Below are 22,635 nucleotides of genomic sequence, written 5' to 3' on the forward strand. Positions count from 1 at the left end.
TCAGTAAGATTTTAACAAAAATTATAGGGCAAATAAGGTGTGAGAAGTGAGAAGTGACTGCAATTTTAGACAAAGTTTAATTGTTAAGATGAAAGGAAAAAAATTTAAACAATTTGGAAGGAGGTCAGTTTTATCTATGGAAAGAAAACATACTGAGAAATTGATAGTAGTTGCATCTTATATAGTGGAAAAGACGATTTGAAAAAAAAAAGGAAAATAAAATATATGTGTAAGAGAGTGGATTTAGAAAGATACTGAGAGAAGAGAGAGAGCATTGGTAAACCTGGGAACACCTCTACCAAATGATTGTTGCATCAGCATTTTGAGTGCTTTGAGTGTGAACAGATTGCATTGCAGAACTGAAAAGAAAAACATTGCAAGAAATTCTCCTGTTTTTATGATTGTAGCAATGGTGCCAGAGAGGAAAAGATACATTTGAGATAATATTTTAGGGAAGAGGTGTTTATAGAAAAAAAGATCTGCACAGAAGGTTTATCTTCTGTGATTATGGATACTTCAGATGTTGTTACTTATGATGAAAGCTGATATGTGCAGTTAGATCAATCTAAAATGTGTTTAATTACAATTGTTTTCAGGAGCTGGAGTTGTTCTTTCCCTCCAGTGGAGGTCGTGGACCGGTCAACAGTGCAAAATTCACAAACTGTACTTGTTGCATCATTAAGCCTCATGCAGTTAATGAAGGTAAGCAATGCAGATAGCAGAGGAGAAAGCTCTGTGTGTCCATGGTATCCATGATCATTCCTGTGCCCTCTTTTTGGGAGAGAGAGACTGCGTGAGCACAGGGGGTATTTCACAGTACATGCAAAGCTTGCAGATACATTGTCTTTCATACACATTTACTATTTCTGCAGTTCATTTCCATGAAGAGTGAGTGGGTTGTGTGCTCCCCATGCAGGTACTTGTTCACTTCAGAATAAGAAGGGAGAGGTGAAAAAGAGGAGGGTTAAAACCTACGCAAGGTTTGATGTATCTTACTGCGACAGCTTCCCATGTCCTCGCTCCTGTCTGCCCAGCACTGTCACCTGCTGGAGGTTAGCATCCTCCCAACGGAGTGACAGCAGGACACCTGGCCATGAGCCAGGGCCCTGCACTCGGGCAGGAGCACATCAGGTTAAAACCACTCACAAAGGGAGATTCGTGCTGTTATGAGTCTTGTTCTGCTGAATGCAGTGGGCATGGAAAGTAGGAAAGGCTTGTGTATGAAAGTGAGCCATAGACCTAAAGCATTTGGTGGAGTCTGTGATGCTTTCTGTGCTGGAGAATGCCCTGGGAGTTTGCCATATGAGTATTGGAAATGTTTAGTGCTGCACTGTTACTGTGCAAAAATAACCTTGCTTGTGTGTCCTGTACTTAGATCCAGGAGCATGTGTAGGAGCAGTGAGTGCAGTGAAATATTTTGACTCAGGCACTGAAACAGTATTTTTGAATGCAGAATAAATATCACCATGTGAGAGCATAGTTTTTTCCTGGTAAGATGCAGAGCACCCTGCAACATTTTAATCACTTCTTTGTAGATAGCTTAAATGGAAACAGTAGAAGTGGCTGGAGCAGTTTCCAGGCCTTTCACACCTCAAGTGGGATGTCTGGAGAGCTTGCTGAAATTAAAAAAAGGCTTTCACAAGAAGGAGTTTGGTGGTTGCTACTGATAATGTGCCTGTTATCTCTTCCAGACCTTGCATGGTATCTGCTAGTGATAAGTCTGCCATGCAGCAAAGACACAGCGATGTTCCTTTTACAGAAATATGGGCAGCAGCTGAGACTATGGTTTTACCTAGCTACATGTTTGCAGAGGAGAAACTTTTCTGTGGCAGGATTGTTAGGGTCCTTCATTTGAGTGTAAAAATAGCAAAGTGGATGGCTTGGATTGTTTTTTTTAGACTTAAGGTAAAATTTCTACTACATCTAGAGGCTCAGACTCTTATCTTAGTGAGCTCAGGTTTTCTCTTCCTATTTTTAATCTTACTCATCTCTGTAGATTTCATAGTGTGCTCTGTGTTCCTTGTTTTCCTTAAACTTACCTGAATTTTTCTGAGCTGCCAGAAGACAAATTGTGACCCTGTTTGCACATCCCTCTGGGAATGTGAGTGCCTTTAGGAGGGTGAGGGTGGTGAGGAGAGAAGAGGAGGTATGGATGTAGGTAAACAAAAAATGTATGTGCACATCCAGCTTTGCAGTGTGAGTGCTGGTCTTAATGTCCCCTATATAGTCCTTTTCCTCACACCACAGAGGGCTGGAAAGTCAGAGGACAGCTGCCAAAAAGCAACTAAAGTTTGAAAGACAAAAAGTACTTTGTGTGAGCATTCTCCCTCCATGCAGCTGTGATTACTACTCTCAACAGAAGGAAGAAGTCAGGACTGACTTTTCTATACCAGCAAACTGTTTTAACACTTTGTTGTGGTTGAACGGCAGCTGGCAACCAAACTCCATGCAAGCACTCGCTCCCTTTTCTGGGATAGGGGAGAGAATCAGAGGAGTAAAAGTGAGGGAGCTTGTGGGTTAAGATAAGGACAGTTTAATAGATGAAGCAAAAGCTGCACACACAATCAGTCAGGTAAGTGGAAACACAGCAGTTGGAGAGGAAAGGAAATCCTGTGTGGCCTTCAGTGGGAAAAGGTTTGGCAAAGCCAGAGGCATGGAGAGAAAATCATATGGGTCAAAGCAGCAGAGCCTCTTTTGCGTTGGAGTTTTGATTTGTGCTCTACAAATTTTCAATATTGAATATCTAAAAATAAACCTTTTTGCAATTTCCTATGCACTACTGAAGCTTTGAAGTTGGCTGTCTAATTACCATGAATATAAGCTGCTCATTGCGTATTTACAATTACATGAAGTTTCACTTGCGTACTTGAATTTATAAAGGGATTTAGTCTTTATTTCTGTAGAGACATTTGACTGAATTAATGATTTGAATTTTGCTTTGTGGCCCTTTTCCCCAGTGTTTGTTTTTCCTCCACAGTCTGTTGCATAACTGATTCTTAGAAGGAAAAATCTTCCTGGTTTTCTGTCCTGGAAGATGATTTGCTTCAATGGCAGCTGTAAATTAGGATGCTTTTCAGTGAGCTTAACTTGCTGACAAAAGGTGGATGTAATCTCTAGTTTATGCTGGTTAATTCTTGGGCAGAATACTCTCTTGGAAATGGCTTTGACTGCCACAGCTGGTTCCTGTCCAGTGATAAAGCAGAGGAAAATCAGTGTTGGTTTTATCTCTGGCCTTGCTGCCTCTCTCCTGATGGACATACAGAAGCGTCTGGTCCGAGCCAGCCAAGCACAGCAGGACCTGGTGCTGTGCCCAGGCACCTGAGAATGCCTGTAAGCAGGAGTGTCAGCAAGTCTGCCAGGCTGCAGGGGAACCCTGAGGCCTGATAAAGCGTGTTGGGGGACTAAGGTGACGTTTAACCTCAGCTGTCAAGAGTGCTGGTGACGCTGGAGTGATGGCATTGCCACCCCTCTAGGAATGTGTGCCATGCACGTCTCTTAAAGAAGGAAGGCTGTAGCTGTTTTGTCAGCCTGTGTCAGCGTAGCGTCTTCTGTGGAGGATCAGAAATGGGTAGGCCATGGAGGGCAGTGTAGCCCAGAGCTCTGGACTGGACTGCTTGAGCTCACTGGTGGCTGCTCCCAGTGGAGGTGGAGAGCTTCCCTGGCTGGCAGCAGGGAGGTTCTATTTTAACTCTGAAGAGGCTTTGCAAGAACAGTCCAGTTCCTCTTCACTGAGAGCTAGAAGAATGCAAAAGCAAGCTGATGCTACTCCAGGCATATTTGTTCTGACCAGGGTTGCATCAGGGAGACATAACATGGTTTATCCCTTCTAGAATCTGTTACTCTTCTCAGTGTCTTTCAGTTTTCTCCTCATCTCCTGAGACCAGTTTTCAGTCAAGAAGGATGGTAATTAGTAAGCATAGCTCTAGGATTGTATGGTAAAGTTGCTTAATAATTTAAAAATTTTAGTGTGGGTCTGTGTTCTGTAATCCTCTTGCTGCTTGTGCTTCTGATACTTGAGATAAAAGATCATAGTTGTAATCACATAGATATTCTCTTTTTATAATTCCCCTCATGTTAGTTAGCACTAGTGCATAGAAGCCAGACTTGTAAATTTACCAGAATGGCTAAACATCAGTTTACTGCCCTTAGTTGTTGGTTTTGTGAGCAGAAATAGCACCCTACAGATCACTGGGTGGGATTAACTTTTAATATTTTTATGTGTAACAGTTTAGTCATGTTTGCTGTGGGAAGTAGACTTTGGTATTTCATGACTGGTTTTAAGTTTCTTTGATGTGGCCTTTAGCTTCTTCCTTGGAAAAATTAGCAGGGGAAAAATTTTAAAATAGCAATGATCAGGCTATAAAGGCTGAGGTCAGAAGTGTGTAATATGCAAACTGAAATGTCTGCCTAGAGGCAAGGAAGCCTCTGATTTTGAGAGGTCCTAGGCATGAGACTACCCAGACAGGTTTGCTCTCCTTGTATGTGTTAAGCTTGAGATTTTGTTCCAACATTTCTGGTGGGTTAAATATTTGTTCCTCTTAATTTAAAAAAATACAGTGCTGTCTTTCACAGTGTTCTTCAAGTAAAGAAAATTTAAATCTCATAGAAAATAAAAGGAGCAGGAATACCTTCTTGCCAAGTGGAAAAGATATTGTGTGGAAATGTGGTTTTAGACCTGTTCTGACTGGATGATAAAACTTACAGAGGTCTTCTATATTAATTTAGTAGCAAGCAGACAGTTTTTGAAAGTTGCAGAATTTTACATTGATTAACAAAATGTTGCACAACAGGAAATCATATTTCCTTCTTTATGCAAAGGAAGAAAAATTCCAATTGAGAGTTGTTTGTAGCTCCAAAGACAAATCCAAATGTGACAAAAAGAATACCAAGGATGGTAGTTCAGTCTCAGGCAGGTACAGAGGCAGGGTTTACTTATTTAGAATCTCAAGTGAATTTACTGTATAAGAGAGAGTGAGGAGAGGACTGCAGAGCATGGGAATCCAACATTGTAGTGGATTATCTGACTGCAGTCAGCTGAAGAACTGTCCTGACACACAATGCTCTTGATGCTCTTTGAAAGAGAGAAGGCATCACTATGAAAACGTCCAGTTCACCTCACCAAGTATACTTATTAGCTGGAAAAGAAAAAGAGGGTGATACAGTAGAGATACAAATCTATTATCACTCTCAGCACTACTTATTTCACACTTTTTTCTCAGGTTTTCATAGTTTTTTTCTATTTCATAGTTTTTTCTCAAGACAATTTGTATTCATTAGATACAAAAACTCTGGAAATTGTTTCCCTTTTTTTTACCCTTTTAGGCATAAGTTGGAGTAATTAAGTATTTTTATTTTTAGGAGACTTAGAGTTAGAGCAGGGTTTTCAGAAAACTGGCATGAGAAAAAATGAGGAGTACAATTTTCTCATAAGTAATCTGAAAGTACGTCTTTTGTCTGTGATCAGTGTGCAGATAACAGAAAGGTGAAGTGCAGATGGAGTTTACATCATTGTAGGCAGAACCTTTCTTTGGATTTTGTCACCAAGACTGAGTGCAGTGCCACGGGGAATCTGTGCTAGTCTTGATGCACTTAACAATTTGAAGTCTGGAAGGAATTATTTGCAGATAGAATCTGGAAGTGGAAAAAAAAAAGAAAAAGTGAAATGAACACAGATCTTTCAGATAGTTCAGAGTGGATGGTTTGAGATATGACCTCAGGGTATTCCCACATGCAATATGGTAATCTTAGTGCTGCAGTCATGTGAAGACTAACTAGTAAAACACTGCTTTCAGCTGCAGGCATTCTTTTGCAGACAGATTTGCCCAGGGAGGAGACGTACTTATGTCAGATGAAATGCAATTTGTTTCTCATGTTTTCCTTGTATATGTATAATATTTGAGGTGTTGAACCGTTTGGTGGTGTCGAGTGGTGCTGGGGTTTTTTTTTGTTGGCTGGGTTTTTTTCTCTTTAGAGAAGCTAGGAAAAATAGATTAAAATGAAAACACTACTACTTTGCCACTTCATCACAGTCTTTTAGAATAAAAAAATTAGCTTTCATGAGATCAGTCATCCATATGCTTCCATCTGTGTTTTTAATTCGTTTCTGTAGTTGTAATGATGGCTATTCCTTGCCTGGGATGTTTGGTTTTGAACAAGTGTTTCTTGTTTATTTCAGCCTAAAGTTTTAGCACCTTGGCATTGATTTCCCAGCTTAGACTGATTCTGGATTTCAGTGGCTAGTGGGGAAATGACATCTAATTTGTTGAAGTATGAAAAATATATTTTACATTTGAATAGATTTTGCTAGGGGAAGAGGTGACTTGAATTTGAAAATCCTTTCTGACAGTTTGAGACAGGAAAGAAGAGGAGGAGATACACTTCAGAGAAACGAACAGATCAAATGGTGCACCCAATCCTTGTTGAAGCTCATAAGTGTCCTCCAACTGGAAAGAGTGTATTTACTGCTGTGTTCAGTAGATTTATATTGGTGGTGTTCATGTTACTGGAAATCATCTCTGTGCAGGGACAATGGTATTAATGTAAAAAAAGAGACTTTAGAAATGAGTGTTTAGTAGTGCATTTTGGGATTTTCACTTGTAAAGGGTTAGAGAAAAGTCAGTTCTAGGAGTGGACCAGGGAATTTCAGGATAGTGAAACATCTTTCATACCAAGGAAACTGGTGAATTGGGAATATATAATTTCCTTGAAATCACTCAGTGGTTGATGGACATGTACCAGCATGTCTTTTATGAAGGAAAATATGGTATGTTGATCTCTGAATTCTCCAAGTATGCTTTCTCTAAAGGAAGTGTAAGATAGCCTAATTCACTTGGTTATCAGTGCCTTTGTGAAAGTTCTTTGGTGTTAGGAAACCAGAATTTTCCTTTGATGGAGTAACTTGTATGTTTAGATCTTTACAGCATAGGCATCCATATAGCTTTAAATGTTTCCCTGAATGTTGGACTGCACATGAGCACGTCAAATTAAAAGGGTTTTTCAAATGAAGTCTTGTCAGACATCCTGGGGCCAGTTCTTGTCAATATTGTCATTAGTGGCTTGGATGGGTGAGGGCAGAGCATGCTTGTAATGTTCACACGTGGTACCAAGTGCCTACTGAAATTTTGAAGGATGTGGTCAGAATTTAGAACGTTCCTGATAAATTGCAGAAATGGTGTGATATGAAGATAACGAAACTGAATATAAACTACACATAGCACTACCATGGAAAAGGGAAAATGAATGCACAGATATAAAATAGAGAGGAACTGGCAGGTTATCAGTGAGATGTTTGTAGAGAAGTGGTTGGTATAGTGATGAAACAGCCACAGTCCATGTTCACTGTGTACCCACTAGTTCTGCTCAATGCTCGTGAGAATCCAACTGGTGTATCATGTCCAATTTCTGGGCACTCTGTTTCAAAAATAACAGAAGAAGAGAGCAAAAAGAATAAGAGATTTAGCCAATGAAAACTTGATGGGTTGAATTTATTTAACCTGAGATGGGTAGGACAGGGATATCCAGCTTTCTATAAGTACACTTTAAAAATATGAGCACATTTACTAATTTAGATGAAAGAAGATTTAATGTAATCATTAAGGAAAACTTTGTAGTGTATCACTGGCCTGATAGTTGGTGATGTAATGGAACCTGAAGTTACCAGAAATTTTTGAGAACATTTTAGGAAAATGCAAAAAATGTGGCCATGCCTAATCTAACTCACTGTACCTTGGAGCAAAAGGTAAATATATTGAAATCTCTTCTTTTACTGCCCTTTTCAAAACAGCGTGTAAGGAGAAAGGCAAAATGCTGGATCTGAAAACAGCCAAGGCACAGAATGTAGGAAAATGTGATAGTCTTTTGCCAAGCTGAAAATAAATTATAGAGCTTACAGTGTATTTACTGTTGTTCTAGGACAGTGAGTTGGTGAGCCTTCCAGATTGTAGAGGATCTCATGAAGATTTTAACCTCCAGAATTAATTTAATTGACAGTGAAATAGTAGATTCAAGTTGTTGTTTATAATTTTGGGCTAATGCACATTCCAAGGAATAATTTTAACCACTTCCTCTCTGTAGCTGTAACCATTCATGAGAAGTCCCATGCACAGTGCTCAGCAAGGATAACCAGAAAAAAGGAAAGAAGTGTTACTAAACTTGTAAATGGTTTGAATTACAGTACTGAATGCCTTCATAGAATCCAGTGGTACAGCCTCAGCTAAAATATTGTATTTAGTTTTGTTCACACTTGATAAATAAACAAAAATAAATGAAACTTATTATAGCAATAGAAACATTCTACTAGCCAGAATGATTGACCATAAGTTAAGTTGAAAAAAAATAGTCTGAAGGGATGTGCTGAAGCAGTGCAAAGTAATGAACATCTTGAAAGAGCAAAGCAAACTGGGTATTTCTTTTTAAACTTTCTCTTAACACAAGAACAAAGAAATAGAGAAAAGTAAGCTTTTCTGGGGGTTTTTGTAGATACACAACCGTCAGTTTGAGTTCAGCATAACTGTTGCACAAATATTGTGCATAATATTTTCTTTATAATATTCCTTTCCTTGTAATATTGCTTTCTTCTTCAAATTCTCTTCTCCAATGGCTCACACTGCCCAGCCAAATTGCTGGATATTTTATGTAGTCTGGCCTTGATCTTTGCCTTGAATTTCTCTATGGGCCTTTGTATCCAAATGCTTACTGCGACTCTTCTCATCTGTTCCCATGCAAGAATTCCCAGAATACCTTTTTTTCCCCTATGGATTTTCATCATTCTGCATCTTACAGTGCCCTGTCTGGCATGTGAATACATGTGTGGTCTTGCCTTGTTCATAGCAGTTCAGAAGCTGGAATTAAGCCTTTGAACCTTTCATCCCCTTTGAAGCTGTCAGTTCCCGTTCTCAGCCGCGTCACACACTCGGTCATTTTGGTTTCAGGGCCCCCTGAGATTTACTATCTGCATGCATAATTTTTCTTGTGCTAGCACTATCCTGACTTCTATTTTCCAGTAAGGCCATGGTGATTTTTCGTCACTCCCATAGCTTTTAGTATTTTCAAATGAATATTTTCTGTAAAGGTTTTCACCAGTGCTGCAGTGTTGACAAAGTTCTCCATAAGTGTCTGTAAAGCTGCTCTTCAAACATCTCAAGGTTCTCCTTTAATACAGTACCTAAACAGAAATGAAGAGTAATGGAAAATTGTGAACTCCATTACTATGAACAATATTTTCTCATACTTTTCTCACATGCTGCTCTCTCTCCCATCTGTATCCACTGGTCTTTTCTTTCCCTCCTCATTGCTAGCCTGGGTGGCTTTTGAGGTCCCCCTCTCCTTTGCTGGCCCAGAGTGTGTCACTCAGCAGACCCTCTGTCACTCCCTTGGTGTGCCAGAGCACAGGTGCAAAAATGACTGCAAATCCTTTTTTATACAGTACACAGTGGGGCTAGGAGTCCAATAATTACAGATTATCACCGTGACCAAACTTTTGGGCAGTCTAGAAATGGTGTATTTATGCTTCATAGTAAAAATGCCCAGAGTTGTGTTATTCCTAAGTAGAAAAAGAAGAAAAGAGAGAGAAACCTTGTTCAGGGTGCAGGTTGACCAACTGATCAGAGGAAGTGCACTTTTTGAGAAGGACATCTGTCATTTACTCACTGTCCAGTGTTTTCAGTGTTATCTCAAACAAAGATTAACAAGAACTTCAACTGAAATACATTGCAGGAAGGCCCAACTCTAAAGCCCACTTTTCCATCTTCTGGAGTTCAAAAAGAACTTTGCTTGGAGTCAAGCCTGATTGTGATTCTCTGCAGTTTTGAAATAGGACCTTACCACTTGGCAGTAAAGAATCAGATTATTTCATTATACGATGAAGTAAAATTGCATTTCAAAATGTCAGAAAAAGAAATGAAATTGCTACTTATGGTTAGTGCTATGTTAAGCTCCCAGTACAGGTTACTTTTAGAAATATGTTACTGGATGAGGTGGATCATCAGTCTCATCAATCATGGCAGTTTTTGTATTCCTGTCAAAAACCCCCCTGTTGTTTAAGAGGAATTATTTTTAATTATTGGAAGGATTTAAAAAAAATGACATATGGAGGCTGAGATGAGGAATCTAGTTCTTGCCTTGCTTTGAAAGCAGTCTGCTGTCTTGCCTAATGAGCTTTTAACAGAGGAATGGTTAAATTAGGAAACAGGCCAAGAAGAAAGGGAAGAGAATGTAACATTCCTACTCCTGGGGCTGGTGGTTCACAGTGCACTGGGACTGAAAGGTCCCAGTAGTGCAGCTGCTGTGGCTCATTGGTTAAAGTGCTATTAGGTTAAAAGTGACTTTCATTAAACTGTTTTATTTTATCCCAATTCTGCAAACAGTTGTAACCTTCTTCAGTCTCATGTCTTCCCTGCTACTTTCTGTTTAATAAAGGACAATTTTCAAATACTGTATGTTGTAAAGCAACAAGTCATATAATATTAATGTAACTGAGGAAGTCTTGGTACTTTATCGTTTTACCTGATTAAAATATATTTGAAAATTATTATGTCCTTGTACTAGGCATGTAGTAACATAATGCTGCCCAGCAAACATAAAATGTGTGCCTGTGCTTCCTTGCTTTCACTCTTTTTGCTTGGATTAGTGTTAAATTCCCTCAGTTGTATTTAGTAATGCTTCGGATTCTTTTGTGCTTTGTGACTGAAAATTCGTCATAACTGGTGCCTAATCTGCGGCTTTGATTTGGGTTCTTACTGTAATCATATTTTAAACATCCACTGACCCTTGCTGAAGGGTCCTTAGAAAGTTGTTTTTTCACTACAGATTTGGATTTTAAAGTTGAAAAGAATGGTTGAAAGCTGCTGAAATGGCACTCTAATTAGTTCATCTTTCCCTGAGCCTTATCTGCCCCCAAAGAAGAGGATGTGTCCCAGTTCAGTCATGCGACTGGCTGAAAGCCTCAAACAGATCCCAAGCCGAGCCGTGAGCTTGCACTCCTCTATTGCTTGGGGATTGCCTTTGTGCTTTTTGTTTCTATTTTGGTTCAGGTAGAATTTGAAGGGAAAGTGTCCCTAGGAGAAATGATACATGGATTGCCTAAACTGGGACAAGGGAGGGCAAGTCACTGGATCTGTGGACCTACGTCACCACTGGCAACTTGCTTATGCTCCTCTGCCTCAATTCCCACATCTGGGAAGTGGAGCTGACATCCTGCTTTACAAACATAAGTGAAATCTCATGGCCCTTCTTCCTTAAGGCACTTGAAATTTTGTGGATGAGGTGTCTACCTGTCTGAATGGTGAAAGTAAATCTTTTGGTTAAGCCTTTTGGGTGTTGCAGACATGGGCAATCTGTCTGGAGCAACAAAGTGCTCTGCTGCTCTGATGAGTGAGAATGAACTCAGAAATACAATGTAAAGGAAAATCTTGATAGATTTCTCACAATCATTAAAGGAACCTTGCATTAAAGACCTTTATACAAAATACCTTCCTACTTTAATTTCTATCGTTAAAGGAGACTATCTCCTCTCTGCACAAGAGATAGGTCTTAGTGACTTCAGTAGAGATACAGCCCAGAAAGCTGAGTGGAGGCCCCCTTTGCTTCTCTAAAACATGGATTTTGCTTGTAAGTTGTAAAACTGCTGAGGACAAAAGTTCTGTAAAAAGCAGATCTCCATAATACCTCATAACTTGATGTATTTTAATTAGGGGCTTGTTGGCTGAGAGTGCCTATGCAAGTAGCCCATTCTTGACTGATAAAGTGTAAAATGGACATCTGTCAGGCAAAGCAGCTGTCCCTGACCTTTCTTGTAGCTACTTCTCTGCACGTGACAGTGACCATTTATCTGCTAGTGCCCTTCCTTCATCTTTGCTGGTTTCTGGTGAAGCAGTTGACCACAGTGTTGTCTGTGAAGACTGAGAATGAGGAAAAGCTTATGCTGTGTCACATAGTTAATTAGTTAATTAATTAAGTTTATTTATTGATTAAGTTTATTTATTTATTTCCTGAACGAATCCCAGCTGGTCACTTGATATCTTTACAAACTGCCCATTCATCTTTGAAAACAAGACTGAAGGCTCACTCACTGCCTCAGTGGAACCTGTGTGGAAGCATCCGAGCTGTTCAGCCTTTCTGGCAGGGAGGACAAAAGGAAGCCAGAGCTCTGGTTTCTCTCTCTGATGTGGTCTTGAATTTCCTGGGCAAACCTGTCCAAGTCTCTTCATTTAGCTATTGCAATTCTTTGTTTTTTTAAATCTTAAAAAAAAATGTTTGTTTGTTTTTTCCCCTGGGTTCAAAGGAGTTTTAAAAGGAAACTTTCACCAGAACATGGTGAAACAGTATAGTGGGACAAGAATTAATTGTATTTGCCTCTACTTGTTTCTATGTTCTATAAACACAAAGAGCTGCATGGACTGAGTATGCACTGAAATCTCAGGTTTGCCCTTCAGTAGCTGGAAGATTTTTGTAAGAAATATGCAGTGTTTTGTAGAGAGAAGGCTTTTCTACATAAACCTTAGTGTGAAAATATGGTAGCAAATATTTCAGGGACATGTTTTTTTCATTTTCATTTGTAAATTTTTGAATGCCTTTCAACTCTGTCTCATTTACTCAGACCTTCCACTGACCTTTTAATGTAGTAGGAAGCTCCCCAGTGCTATGCCACAGGTATTAGTGTAGGCTGTGTCTCAAGCATGCTATAACTTCCATACTAGCTTTGTCTTATTCTCATCTTCTAAATTTATGTAGTGCTAAATATCCTGCAATTTAAAGACTGCTTAATAAAAGGATCTAATGACCAGGAGTCACATCCTACGGTTGTCATTTGCTACAGGGTATTCTTCTGAGATTAACTCTTTTCTAGATAAATGTCCAGGTATTTGTAGTTTCTCACAAATTGTTCCAGAGGACAGGCATTTGTGTTCTATAAAAAACCATGATTCTGTGAAATTCACTCACACAGAGTACTGTGCTTGGCTGACATAATCTTCAGAATGGCCTGTTCTTATAAGCATGGGCAAATCTAAAATATACATTCAGTGGAAAATCAGTGGTTTTGTTTTCTGAAGTTCAGTGTTTTGTTTTACAATATCATTCAGGCTTTGAGGATGCATTCTGGAGAGAATAAGCAAGCAGTATCATCAGCAATAGCACATTTGTGAGCTATACACTTCAAAGGAGTAGGTTATTTTGCACTAGTGTGTGTTTCATAGAAGACATCAACTCCTGTGCTAGTTTATTGGCAACATTTGTTATCATCCTCAGTGTTTCCGGCTTAAAGTAGGACCTGCAAAAAGAAGAAGACAGCTGGTGCCCTGAATTGATGACTGATAAAGCATCACTATTGCCAGTGGGTTTTCATTAATAATACAAATTTTGGTCTTGCAGGAACTGGGTGTTTTGCAGTTGATCTGAGGAAAGCAAAGGCTTCACTAATTACCTTTTTCTGGTAGAAATGCTTTTCTACAGCTGCTTTTAGTTATTTGAAACCATCAGCACATAACCTCATATAGAGCATAGAGTATATGAGCTCAGATCTGTTCTCTCTGCTTCCTCTCACAGCACTACACAAAGGGGTTTTTTTTCAGTTTGAGAATAAACAGTATATTGGCATAATACCTCTCGGTTGTAAATTCTGCTTTTTAAAATTGAATACTGTATTTTCCATGTTTCTTCAGGGCTTGCTGGAAAGATTATAAAAGCCATCCTCAAGGAAGGATTTGAGATCTCAGCTTTGCAGATGGTAGGTTTCCTTTTGGGTGTTTTTATGATAAACTGAAGTTGGAGTAGTGCTGTATGCATGTCGTAGCGGTGTAGCAGGTGTCTTCCTGCAGTAAAAACATAAAACCTTTGTGCAGACTGCAGCAGTGTTTTGGGATCAGCATTGTCCTTGTGATATTTGTGTTTAGTATCTTATTGATCAGCTAATCTGTTTCTGTTTGCTTGGTGACCTTGAGACAAGACACTTCACTTCCCTGTATCTGAGTTTCCCTATAGTTAGGAGGGGAGATACAATTATATTTGTCTCTCCTGGAGCAATTTGAGATACCTTTACAAAATGTACTAGCTAAGATTAATGAAACTATTATTAATATCCTTCCTTAATTTTTAAAAGTATATATTTAGTATGAATTATGGGGAATGCTTTTAAAGGTACTTAAGGGATTTTGACACCCTGAACACCCTCAGCAGTTAAAGGGATTTGGCACAGAGATTGTTCCCAAGAGTCCTGCCCTTCAATTCTGGTGGAAGTCTCAAGATCTGACATTCTCCTAGCACACAAATCCCCATCACAAATGAAGAACAGCCTCTTTCTTAGTGGGGTCAACCAACACTACATTGTCTGCTTGTATTTGATGTGGAAGAAGATACTGTGTGCTATGTTGCCTGTGGCATCACTGACTGAGTTGCTGACAAGCTTCATATTGCAGTAGTAAAGCCATTCCTTTCACCTACTAAGACTTAGAGGATTCTGAATGTTTGCTGAAGGGACATCTGTGTATTCCTGTTGTTGTTTAATTCAGACTGGCTAACATTTTGGTCTTCTTAGTTCAACATGGAGCGTACAAATGTGGAAGAATTTTATGAGATTTACAAAGGCGTCGTCCCTGAATACCTGGTAAGCATAAGTTTAACAAGAATCTGTTCAAAAATAAAATATGCTCAAGTGAGGAAATTACCACATTTCTTATTGCTTGGGATTGTGATGTGGGTTTTTTTATGAACCTGGTATTGAACAGTTCTAGTTTGTTCTCAAATAATTCATTGTGGGCATTGTGTTATGTGTGTTGTAATAGAGGAGAGCCTTTCATGAAAACTGTTCAGCCAAGAAATTTGTATAATACAACAGAGTCACGTCCCTGTCTTCCCCCAGAGAAGTTATTTTATTGATATTGAGCTATGAGAATGTATCACAACTGCATTTTGATTGGATATTGCAATAGTGGCTTGGACCAAAATACCTATTTATGGTTTTATTTACAATGAGGCTGCTGTATTGGAGGCTTTCCTAATGACATCTTGAACTGTTCTTTGGTTCATTCATCTGACTTTTGTAAATATTCAGAAAATTTAAGAAGTTTAAGATATGCTGTAATCCCAGTGGATATCTGAGACTCTCCACAGTATTATGCTATGTTGTATGTCACATAAAACTTCCTGATTGCAGATAGAACAATGGGAATACAACAAGATGAGCTTGTCTTTCTGGATCACCTTCTCTCAGAGGATTTTTGTTAATTTTACTCATAGTAATTTTTACTTTACTATGTAATTTACTCATAGTAATGAATTTAGCTTCACTGCCATGCTATTATGTTGCAAGTTCTTCTTAATTTTTAAATGATTACATTATTGTAAGTTTTCTACATATTTACTAATATTACTCTGAAAATGAAATTTTTATTATTTTTTCCTCCTTTATGATTGTTCAGTCTAACTTCAACAGAGTTTGTAGATTTATCTTTAAATGGGTTAGGAGTACTGTTAGTTCACTCTCAGACTGGGGAGTACTCATAAGGCCTCCTATGAACATAATTTTTGACAACTACCAAAGGGAGATTGGACAGGCATACTTGTAGGTATGTGGCAGAATTTAAAAATGGAAGTATCTGACGTAAATACTTCCAAAATGAAGTATTTCAGGGCCTTAGGAGTCCTGTAGTACTACAAAAGTCTCTGCTTTGAACAACATGGGAAATTCTCTACCATTTTCTGCAGCTCTGGGGCTGCACAATCTCTAACCCTCTAACATGGTGAGAATTTTAGTTATATAATTTAATTGGAGAGTTACTCAGAAGGGAATGTGGCATTTAAACAAGGTAAGTCAATAAATGAAATATGTTTGGGATGATGTCAAGGAAAGTGAGACTCTGTGGCTCCGTCTTGCACGTTATATGTGCTGGATTGACTCAGTTGAAAATAAATCAAATTAATATTTTCATGCACTCAGAATATCTGAGATACAGGAAAATGTGGAAAAGCTAATTATGATAGTAAAGGGTTTTGGAGAAGGCACACAAGGGAACAGCAACAGATATTGTCAGTGCAGTCCAAATAGGAAAGTATGTTACAAAATAGGATATTGGAAAAAGAATACGACCTCTTCTATATGTGACTCAGAACCATCTGTTTTGATCTAAATTTTATTTATCATTCCAAAATAACTCAGCCCAGAAGATACCGACATCCAGAAATCCTTTTAAAAAACTGTACTTCCATTTCTTCCAGTTATTCGTTGTCAGTCAAATAAAGATTTGACATTGTATATAAAGTACTTTATGAAAAGATAAAGCTGTACAATTGCCCAAAATTTTAGCTTTTTTAGTATCCCCTACATGGGATTTTATATACTGTTGCTTAGTTTTTGTGCTGTTTCGCTTTGTACTTCCTACTCTAGCCAGAATAGAAAATGGGGGGGAAAAGTGAGATAATTTTAGATCAGCTCAGAATCCACTTTGTTAACCAAAAATCCTTGCACTTGATCCACCTCAGGAATGATTGTGATTGACCACAAACCCTGCTATTTGACGAATGAACTATTTGCTAGAGAAACTTTGCTGTAGCTGTAACTTGGAGCCTCTCCAGACAAATGTTGTCTGCTCATTAGACTCAACTCTGGACGTGATGGGGCTGTGTAAGTAGATCAGGCTTGTGTGACACAGACCCACTGCCCCCGTGCTGTACCTGATGGCAGCTGGGCCTCCGCTCTCAGCTCTGTGCAGTGTTGAAGCAGTCAGGAGAAACTCTGGGCATGCTGTTGGCTGTTGCTGTTGGGATGTCCGTGCTGAGACAGACGCAATAAAAGAGGGAGGAACAAGAATAACCACAGTTTGCAGGAATTGCAGAGTTGATTCAATTCAAGTTAAATGCCCATTTTTTTTCTCTGCTTTCCTGTTAACAGTTGTTTAGACAACAGAATTTAATGGAATTCTGCGGAGTAGTGACTTTAGGGCAATTTACTGTTTCTTAGCAGAATGGAATACGTGGCTCTTGGACCTCTTTTGAACAGAGGATCTCTTGGTGATAACTCAGTTTTTGGAATTAAAATATTTATTTATGTTGTAGTGCATGAAGCTAGTCTGCACTCTTTCCATGTCCCTAAGGAATACTTCTACCTGAATTTCCTAGGATCCAGTTGATGATAGAGGCACTGGATAAAATTCAGAGAGGGGAGCTTAGGCACACATTCTCAGTATGCAATCCAGCATGGGATAGCAGCTTTTTGGAACAGTGCTGCTTGACTTGGAGTCATTGTTATTTATTTGCTGTCATAATTCACAGAAGGAAAAGAAAGACTTAGTTCTTCTTTTCCTTCTGCTCTTTCGTCCACTCTGTGTGCTTTGTCATGGTTCACTTTCATCTGCCTGTGGCTGCTGGGCATGATTGCAGAACCTTGCTAGTCCTTACCTGTCCTCCCTTACTTTTGGTGCATGTTTTGTCCTTTTGTCTTTCCACATTGGTTTTGATTCCTTTAATTGTCTTGATTTGTTTAAAACTTGTCTGCCCAGATTTCAAGACAAGTATGCAATTACAAGGGCATGATTTAAAAAAGGAAGTCAGACTAGAACATCAAAATAGAATCTTTCTGCTCGTGAAACCTATACCTCTAATTAACAAACTCCAAATTGGCACTAATGCCCAGAGTTAATTTAAGCTTATGAAAACTAAGACCCATCTTCATCACCCACACGGAACTCACGATGTCTCTTTACTCTCCTGGAGACTCCAGGGAAACAGATGATTTCACTGTAACTGAGATCCTGGTATTAGTACATCACGAGAATTTCGCCAGACCCTTTCCCTAACAGGTTGTGCCACAGGCACAGATTCTGTTGCCTTGTGTGTTTCAGCTTCTGTAGTAATCTGTGAGGAAAAGACAGTGAGAACCAAAAGCTCAGGAGACATTTTAATGACTTAAAGCCATCGAACAAGTGTGTGTTTGGAAACAGATATAGGCTTGTGATAGGGAGCACTGCAAAGTACATTGCTGTCTGTGGAACTGGCTGAACATAATGTGATTTTTCAAGCTTAAAACTCAGCAAAGTGCATTCCAGTGATTCATTCTAGTTTGACAAGTTATGAGATACTGCAATGCAATCTAGATTCAGATCAATAAAGATGTACCTACAAAAGAATTTAAAGTATTATGGATGCTGTTGTATTCTATCCAGTATCCTGTTGAAGCTGAATATCCAATTTTTCTCAATATCCGCCTTCTAAACCAAGTAGCAAAATGGAAAACATTTCTTTTGTGGTGAATAGTAATGGTATCTGTTTAGTGTCCTCACTCTCCTGAATGCACCAATATTTCTTAATTGTTCCTATCTTGTAAGTTTGGGCCTTGTTTTGGGGAGAAATACAATCCTTGCTAAAGCCTGAAGAGTTCAGCTTTTTTTCTCTCTTTTTTCTCTTCCAGGAGATGGTTTCAGAGTTGTGTTCAGGCCCTTGCATAGCAATGGAGATTAGACAATTCGATCCTTCAAAAGTGTTCAGAGACTTCTGTGGACCTTCTGACCCTGTAAGTACTTTTGAGTGATAAATAAAGCTTAAACAATTGATGTGCTACGTGAATTAAAATGTCTAAGTGTGGTATGGCTGCCACATGCCTGCTGCATTCATTAGAAACATGTCAGTATTACCCAATTACAGAGGTCACACTCTAGCCTTGGTGCACCGATTTGCAAATCCTTTAGCAACCCTTCTGATCTTACCTAAACCAGATGATCAAATACTGTGATGACATTTATGTGAAAGGAAAGCTATGTTAAAGATTCACAAATATAATAATGCAAAGCTTTCGAGCCCTGGAATGAGCAGGTATTGCTTCTGGATGCCAGTGTAATCAAATGTTAATTCACTGCAATCTGTGGCATTCTCCTGGATGAAACTGAAAGCAGAATAGGTTCCTTGGATTTTCAGAAGGAGGCAAACAAAAAAGAGTGTCAAAGTTCTCATACCTAGTTTCTAGCTTTTGTTTTTCACTTCTTGAGGCAGAAATTACATATGTGTGATACTGTGTGCAATTTGAAGACAGGCGTAAGTGCTGTCTCGGAAAGTTTGCTGAGATTTGTTAAGCAGTGAAGGCTGCTCTGCACAGAAGAACAATGAGATGAAATATCAAGATGCAGGCATTGAAGTCAGGGTTTGTATGTTTTTCTTGTTATGATTTAGTGTTTTAGTTGCAGACTGGAGGGAAATTCAGCAGTCTTCATGGAAAAAGAATCATACAGATGAATGCTTGAAGGGAAGAACAAATTATTCAGGATATATTTTTCTTCAGATCCACAGTTTCCATTATAGAAAGCATAGGTTGAAGGCATTATCCAAACCCTTATTGCCTCTTCCCTTTGGTAACATTCAAATATTTCTCTACTGGGTTAGCATCTTGTAAACAGAGCATAAGCCATTTATCTGACCTAGTTTTAACTGGAGGATGGTGTGTTAGTAGTAATGTGCACAATATAGTGGTTTCAGTTTTGTTTCAAAATCCATGTTTAAGGTTTCTGGTCTTTAAAACATTCAAAGATGCAGTCATTTGATTTGGGCCTGTTAAATCCTTTCCATATGTGTCTGCTTGTTTAATACCTCAGTCATTAAAGTCAACCTATGCTTGCAAACACCACAGTGGCTTTTGCTTGTGAAAGACAATTGTTCCTATATAAGGGGAATTTCACTAGTTTTCCTTACACCCATGAAAAAATGTCATAACTATACAATGTGTGTAAGCAGCTGTCAATGAGCTGAGGAACTGAGGGATGTATAAACCAAAGGCTTCTCTGGGTAACAGAAGAAAACCACAGAGGAGGGAACAAATTTCCTGTATCCCAGATCTCTTGCTCTGCAGTGACCTAGTGATGGTGTTTGTGTTTCCCTGGTAGTGGTTAACTGGCTGACTTGTGAAGTGAAAAGGAGTACCTGCCTGCTTCAAGTGGAAACAGAGGCTCTAAGTTTTGGACACTGACTTCAGAACAGTTCCACTAATGGTGTGTGTCTAAGACAGGCAACTGTGTTATATTTCTGTGCACTGTTTTCTGTAAAAATTGCAAATTAATTGATTCTCCAAGCACATAAAGCCTATGTACAGCAACTGCAGCTGCTCTCAAGACTAATCATTGCCTGAAATGAATCTGTCTCTTCAGATGATGTTTGTAGCTTGTCCTTGAGGATAAAGGGGCTAAGGTATCTTGGCTTTTGTCATTCCCAACTGGAATTGTCAGAGAAAATCACACCTGCTCTTTATGGTTACAATATTTGTCTAAAATAGGAGTAGCAGCAACCATAACAGCAGTTTCATTATTGTAAGAGGTTATATGCAGACCATGAAGACAATTTCAACTTGATACTTTAGTGGTTAAGGAACATCTAAGTATCATGCAAATAGTGCATTATCATTAGGAGATCTGGATCTCTGTATAACTTGTCTGCTTACATACACTAGATCCTGATGTGTGTGCAGTCTGTTCATAAACACAGGAGAAGACCAAGTTCACAACAAAAATGGATCCACTTGGGTCACTTTGGCTCCTGTTAAAGAGTCCCCTGTCTGCCATTGAAATCATTGTCATTGCTTTCAAGGCAAAGTGCTATTTGAAGTGAGTAAAGGTGTTGGAATTCAACTTATATAATGAATCTTTCCCAATCAACTGTGCTATTAATTATATCTTAAATACATAACAAATGTAATAATTACTTTGTGGCATGTCAGATATCGAAACTGGGTGTGAATGTTAACTGCCCTTTCAGTCTGTTCTTGGTTTTGCAGGATGTTTAGGGCTGAAGAAAGAATTAAAATTCTTCTATTTTGAGGATTAGTCTTCAATAAGATAACAATTTATAACAAGTGTGTAACGCTAAAATGAAATAGGACTTTAGGCTATTTTCTGTAAGTGGATAATATTTTGTTAGCACTGCAGGTCAGTAAAGCTCTCTGCCAAAAATACCCTTTGTTATAAACCAGATTATAAATACTTCATTAAAGCCTCCTGTGTGGTGGTAGAGAAAACAACTAAACAAACCCCTGGTTTGAGCCTCTGTAGTCATGTATGAAGAGCTCTATGGGATCTGGAAAGCAGGCAGTGGGATAGAGACTTCTCTGGAAGGAGCTGTGCCGGACGTGCTCACTCCCAGAATTGCTGTGGTGTGACTGGAGGGCTCAGTGTGGCAGATTTCTGGCGTGTGGAACACTTGTCCCCAGTAGACAGCATATGCATCAGGTTATATGCCTTTCTGCAGATCTTGCTGCTCCTTGCACCCTTCTTGTATGCTGGCACTTTTCTACCGAGTGTCTGGCAGGCTCACTGTACTCTTGGTGAGCTGGCAGCCTCTTTAATCAAAGCTTGACTTTAGCTCCTGGAATGCAGCTCGTTCTTTTGTGTCATTGGTGGTCTCACCTCAGGCCTTCCTGTGGTCCAGTTGTGATGCTTGTTCTTGTCCTCCAGTTACAGTCTCTAGCCAGTCCCAGGCATCCTTGTATGCCTTGCTCTTGGTGTCCCTCTGTGCCTCTTCCTCTCTGTCAGGTTTGCCTCTGAGGCCAATATGTGGGCCTTGGAAGTGGGAGCTTCTTCCCACATCTACTGTAATAAACAGCTATGAACTGTTTACTTATTTTTGCAGCACCCCTATAAAAGGCCAGCAGTCCTCCTGATGCTCATCTTGAAGTGTTTCTTTGCAATGTTAATAAGAGCTGTTTAAAAAGGTCTCTGAATGTCACACAAGACTGCTGCTTTTCAGAGAGAGGAGGCATCCTCAGGCTGTGCTATGCACACAAAACTGTAATGTTTGAAATGCTATCATCCTATGAGCACCTGAGAACTTTTGTTCAGATATTTAAATTACAAATAAGAATGAGGTTTATGAAATGACTTCAGGTTCCACTGATTTTCATGGTTTGTCTGAATCATTTAAGCCCTTTTTTTTTTTTAATATACAACAAATACTGCTACACAGGTTGTTAAATTACACATTTTTTGCTGGTTTCACTATTTCTACTGGTGTAGCTGAAAAGAAAGAAAAAAAGGAAAGAAAAAAAGAAAAAAAAGGAAAGATAAAAAGATACACTTATGGCAAAGAGGTAGCTGTTCTAGAAAGCTAGGAAGAGGACTTAAAAAGTTAATTAAATCTGATTCTTACAGAACACGAGTCTTTTGAACTTTTGGTACACACTATTACTTGGAAATAAAAGTTACTAACTGCAACCAAAGTCTGACAGAAATGAAATTGTATATCTCTTTCATTGTAAAAAAATGAAAATGCTTGGAGGGGTAGGGATAATTGCAGCACAGTGTGCATTATCAAGAAAGCTGTTTTGTTTAGGATCAGTAAGGAAGAAAAAGAAAACAACCTATTCTGCCTTGATTTGGCTTTCTTTAACATGGACCAGGATGTAACCTCTGTAATGGACGACCTTGGAACAAGGGGATGGTGGCCAGGGAATCCTGTCACTGCTTGAGTTTGCTGCCATTGATATTTCACTGCACTTTATAATCTTTGTGTATTTTTGGCCTCTGGAGCAGTTAGAGGCTTTTTGTTATTGCTTAGGTGTGAAGCTTTAGTTTTCACATCTGTGTGCAGCCTCTGTGTTGAAATAACTGCTTGGTAGCATTTTGTCATGGAGTTGTCAAGATGATAATTTAGTATGCATAAACCACTAGAAAA

The 22,635-nt window shown here is 39.0% G+C and overlaps 1 protein-coding gene across 1 annotated transcript in view; it reads left to right on the forward strand.

Annotated features, from left to right (window-relative positions):
* NME7 (NME/NM23 family member 7) overlaps positions 1-22,635 on the forward strand; it is an 87,583-nt gene that overhangs the window by 34,310 nt on the left and 30,638 nt on the right. The window contains exons 7-10 of the mRNA XM_063419918.1: positions 597-702; positions 13,659-13,723; positions 14,531-14,599; positions 18,398-18,499. Of these exons, the coding sequence (XP_063275988.1) occupies positions 597-702; positions 13,659-13,723; positions 14,531-14,599; positions 18,398-18,499 (342 nt within the window). The remainder of the gene's footprint in view (positions 1-596; positions 703-13,658; positions 13,724-14,530; positions 14,600-18,397; positions 18,500-22,635) is intronic.

Source organism: Prinia subflava, chromosome 28 (assembly GCF_021018805.1).
Source record: "Prinia subflava isolate CZ2003 ecotype Zambia chromosome 28, Cam_Psub_1.2, whole genome shotgun sequence".
NCBI classification, from domain to species: domain Eukaryota; kingdom Metazoa; phylum Chordata; class Aves; order Passeriformes; family Cisticolidae; genus Prinia; species Prinia subflava.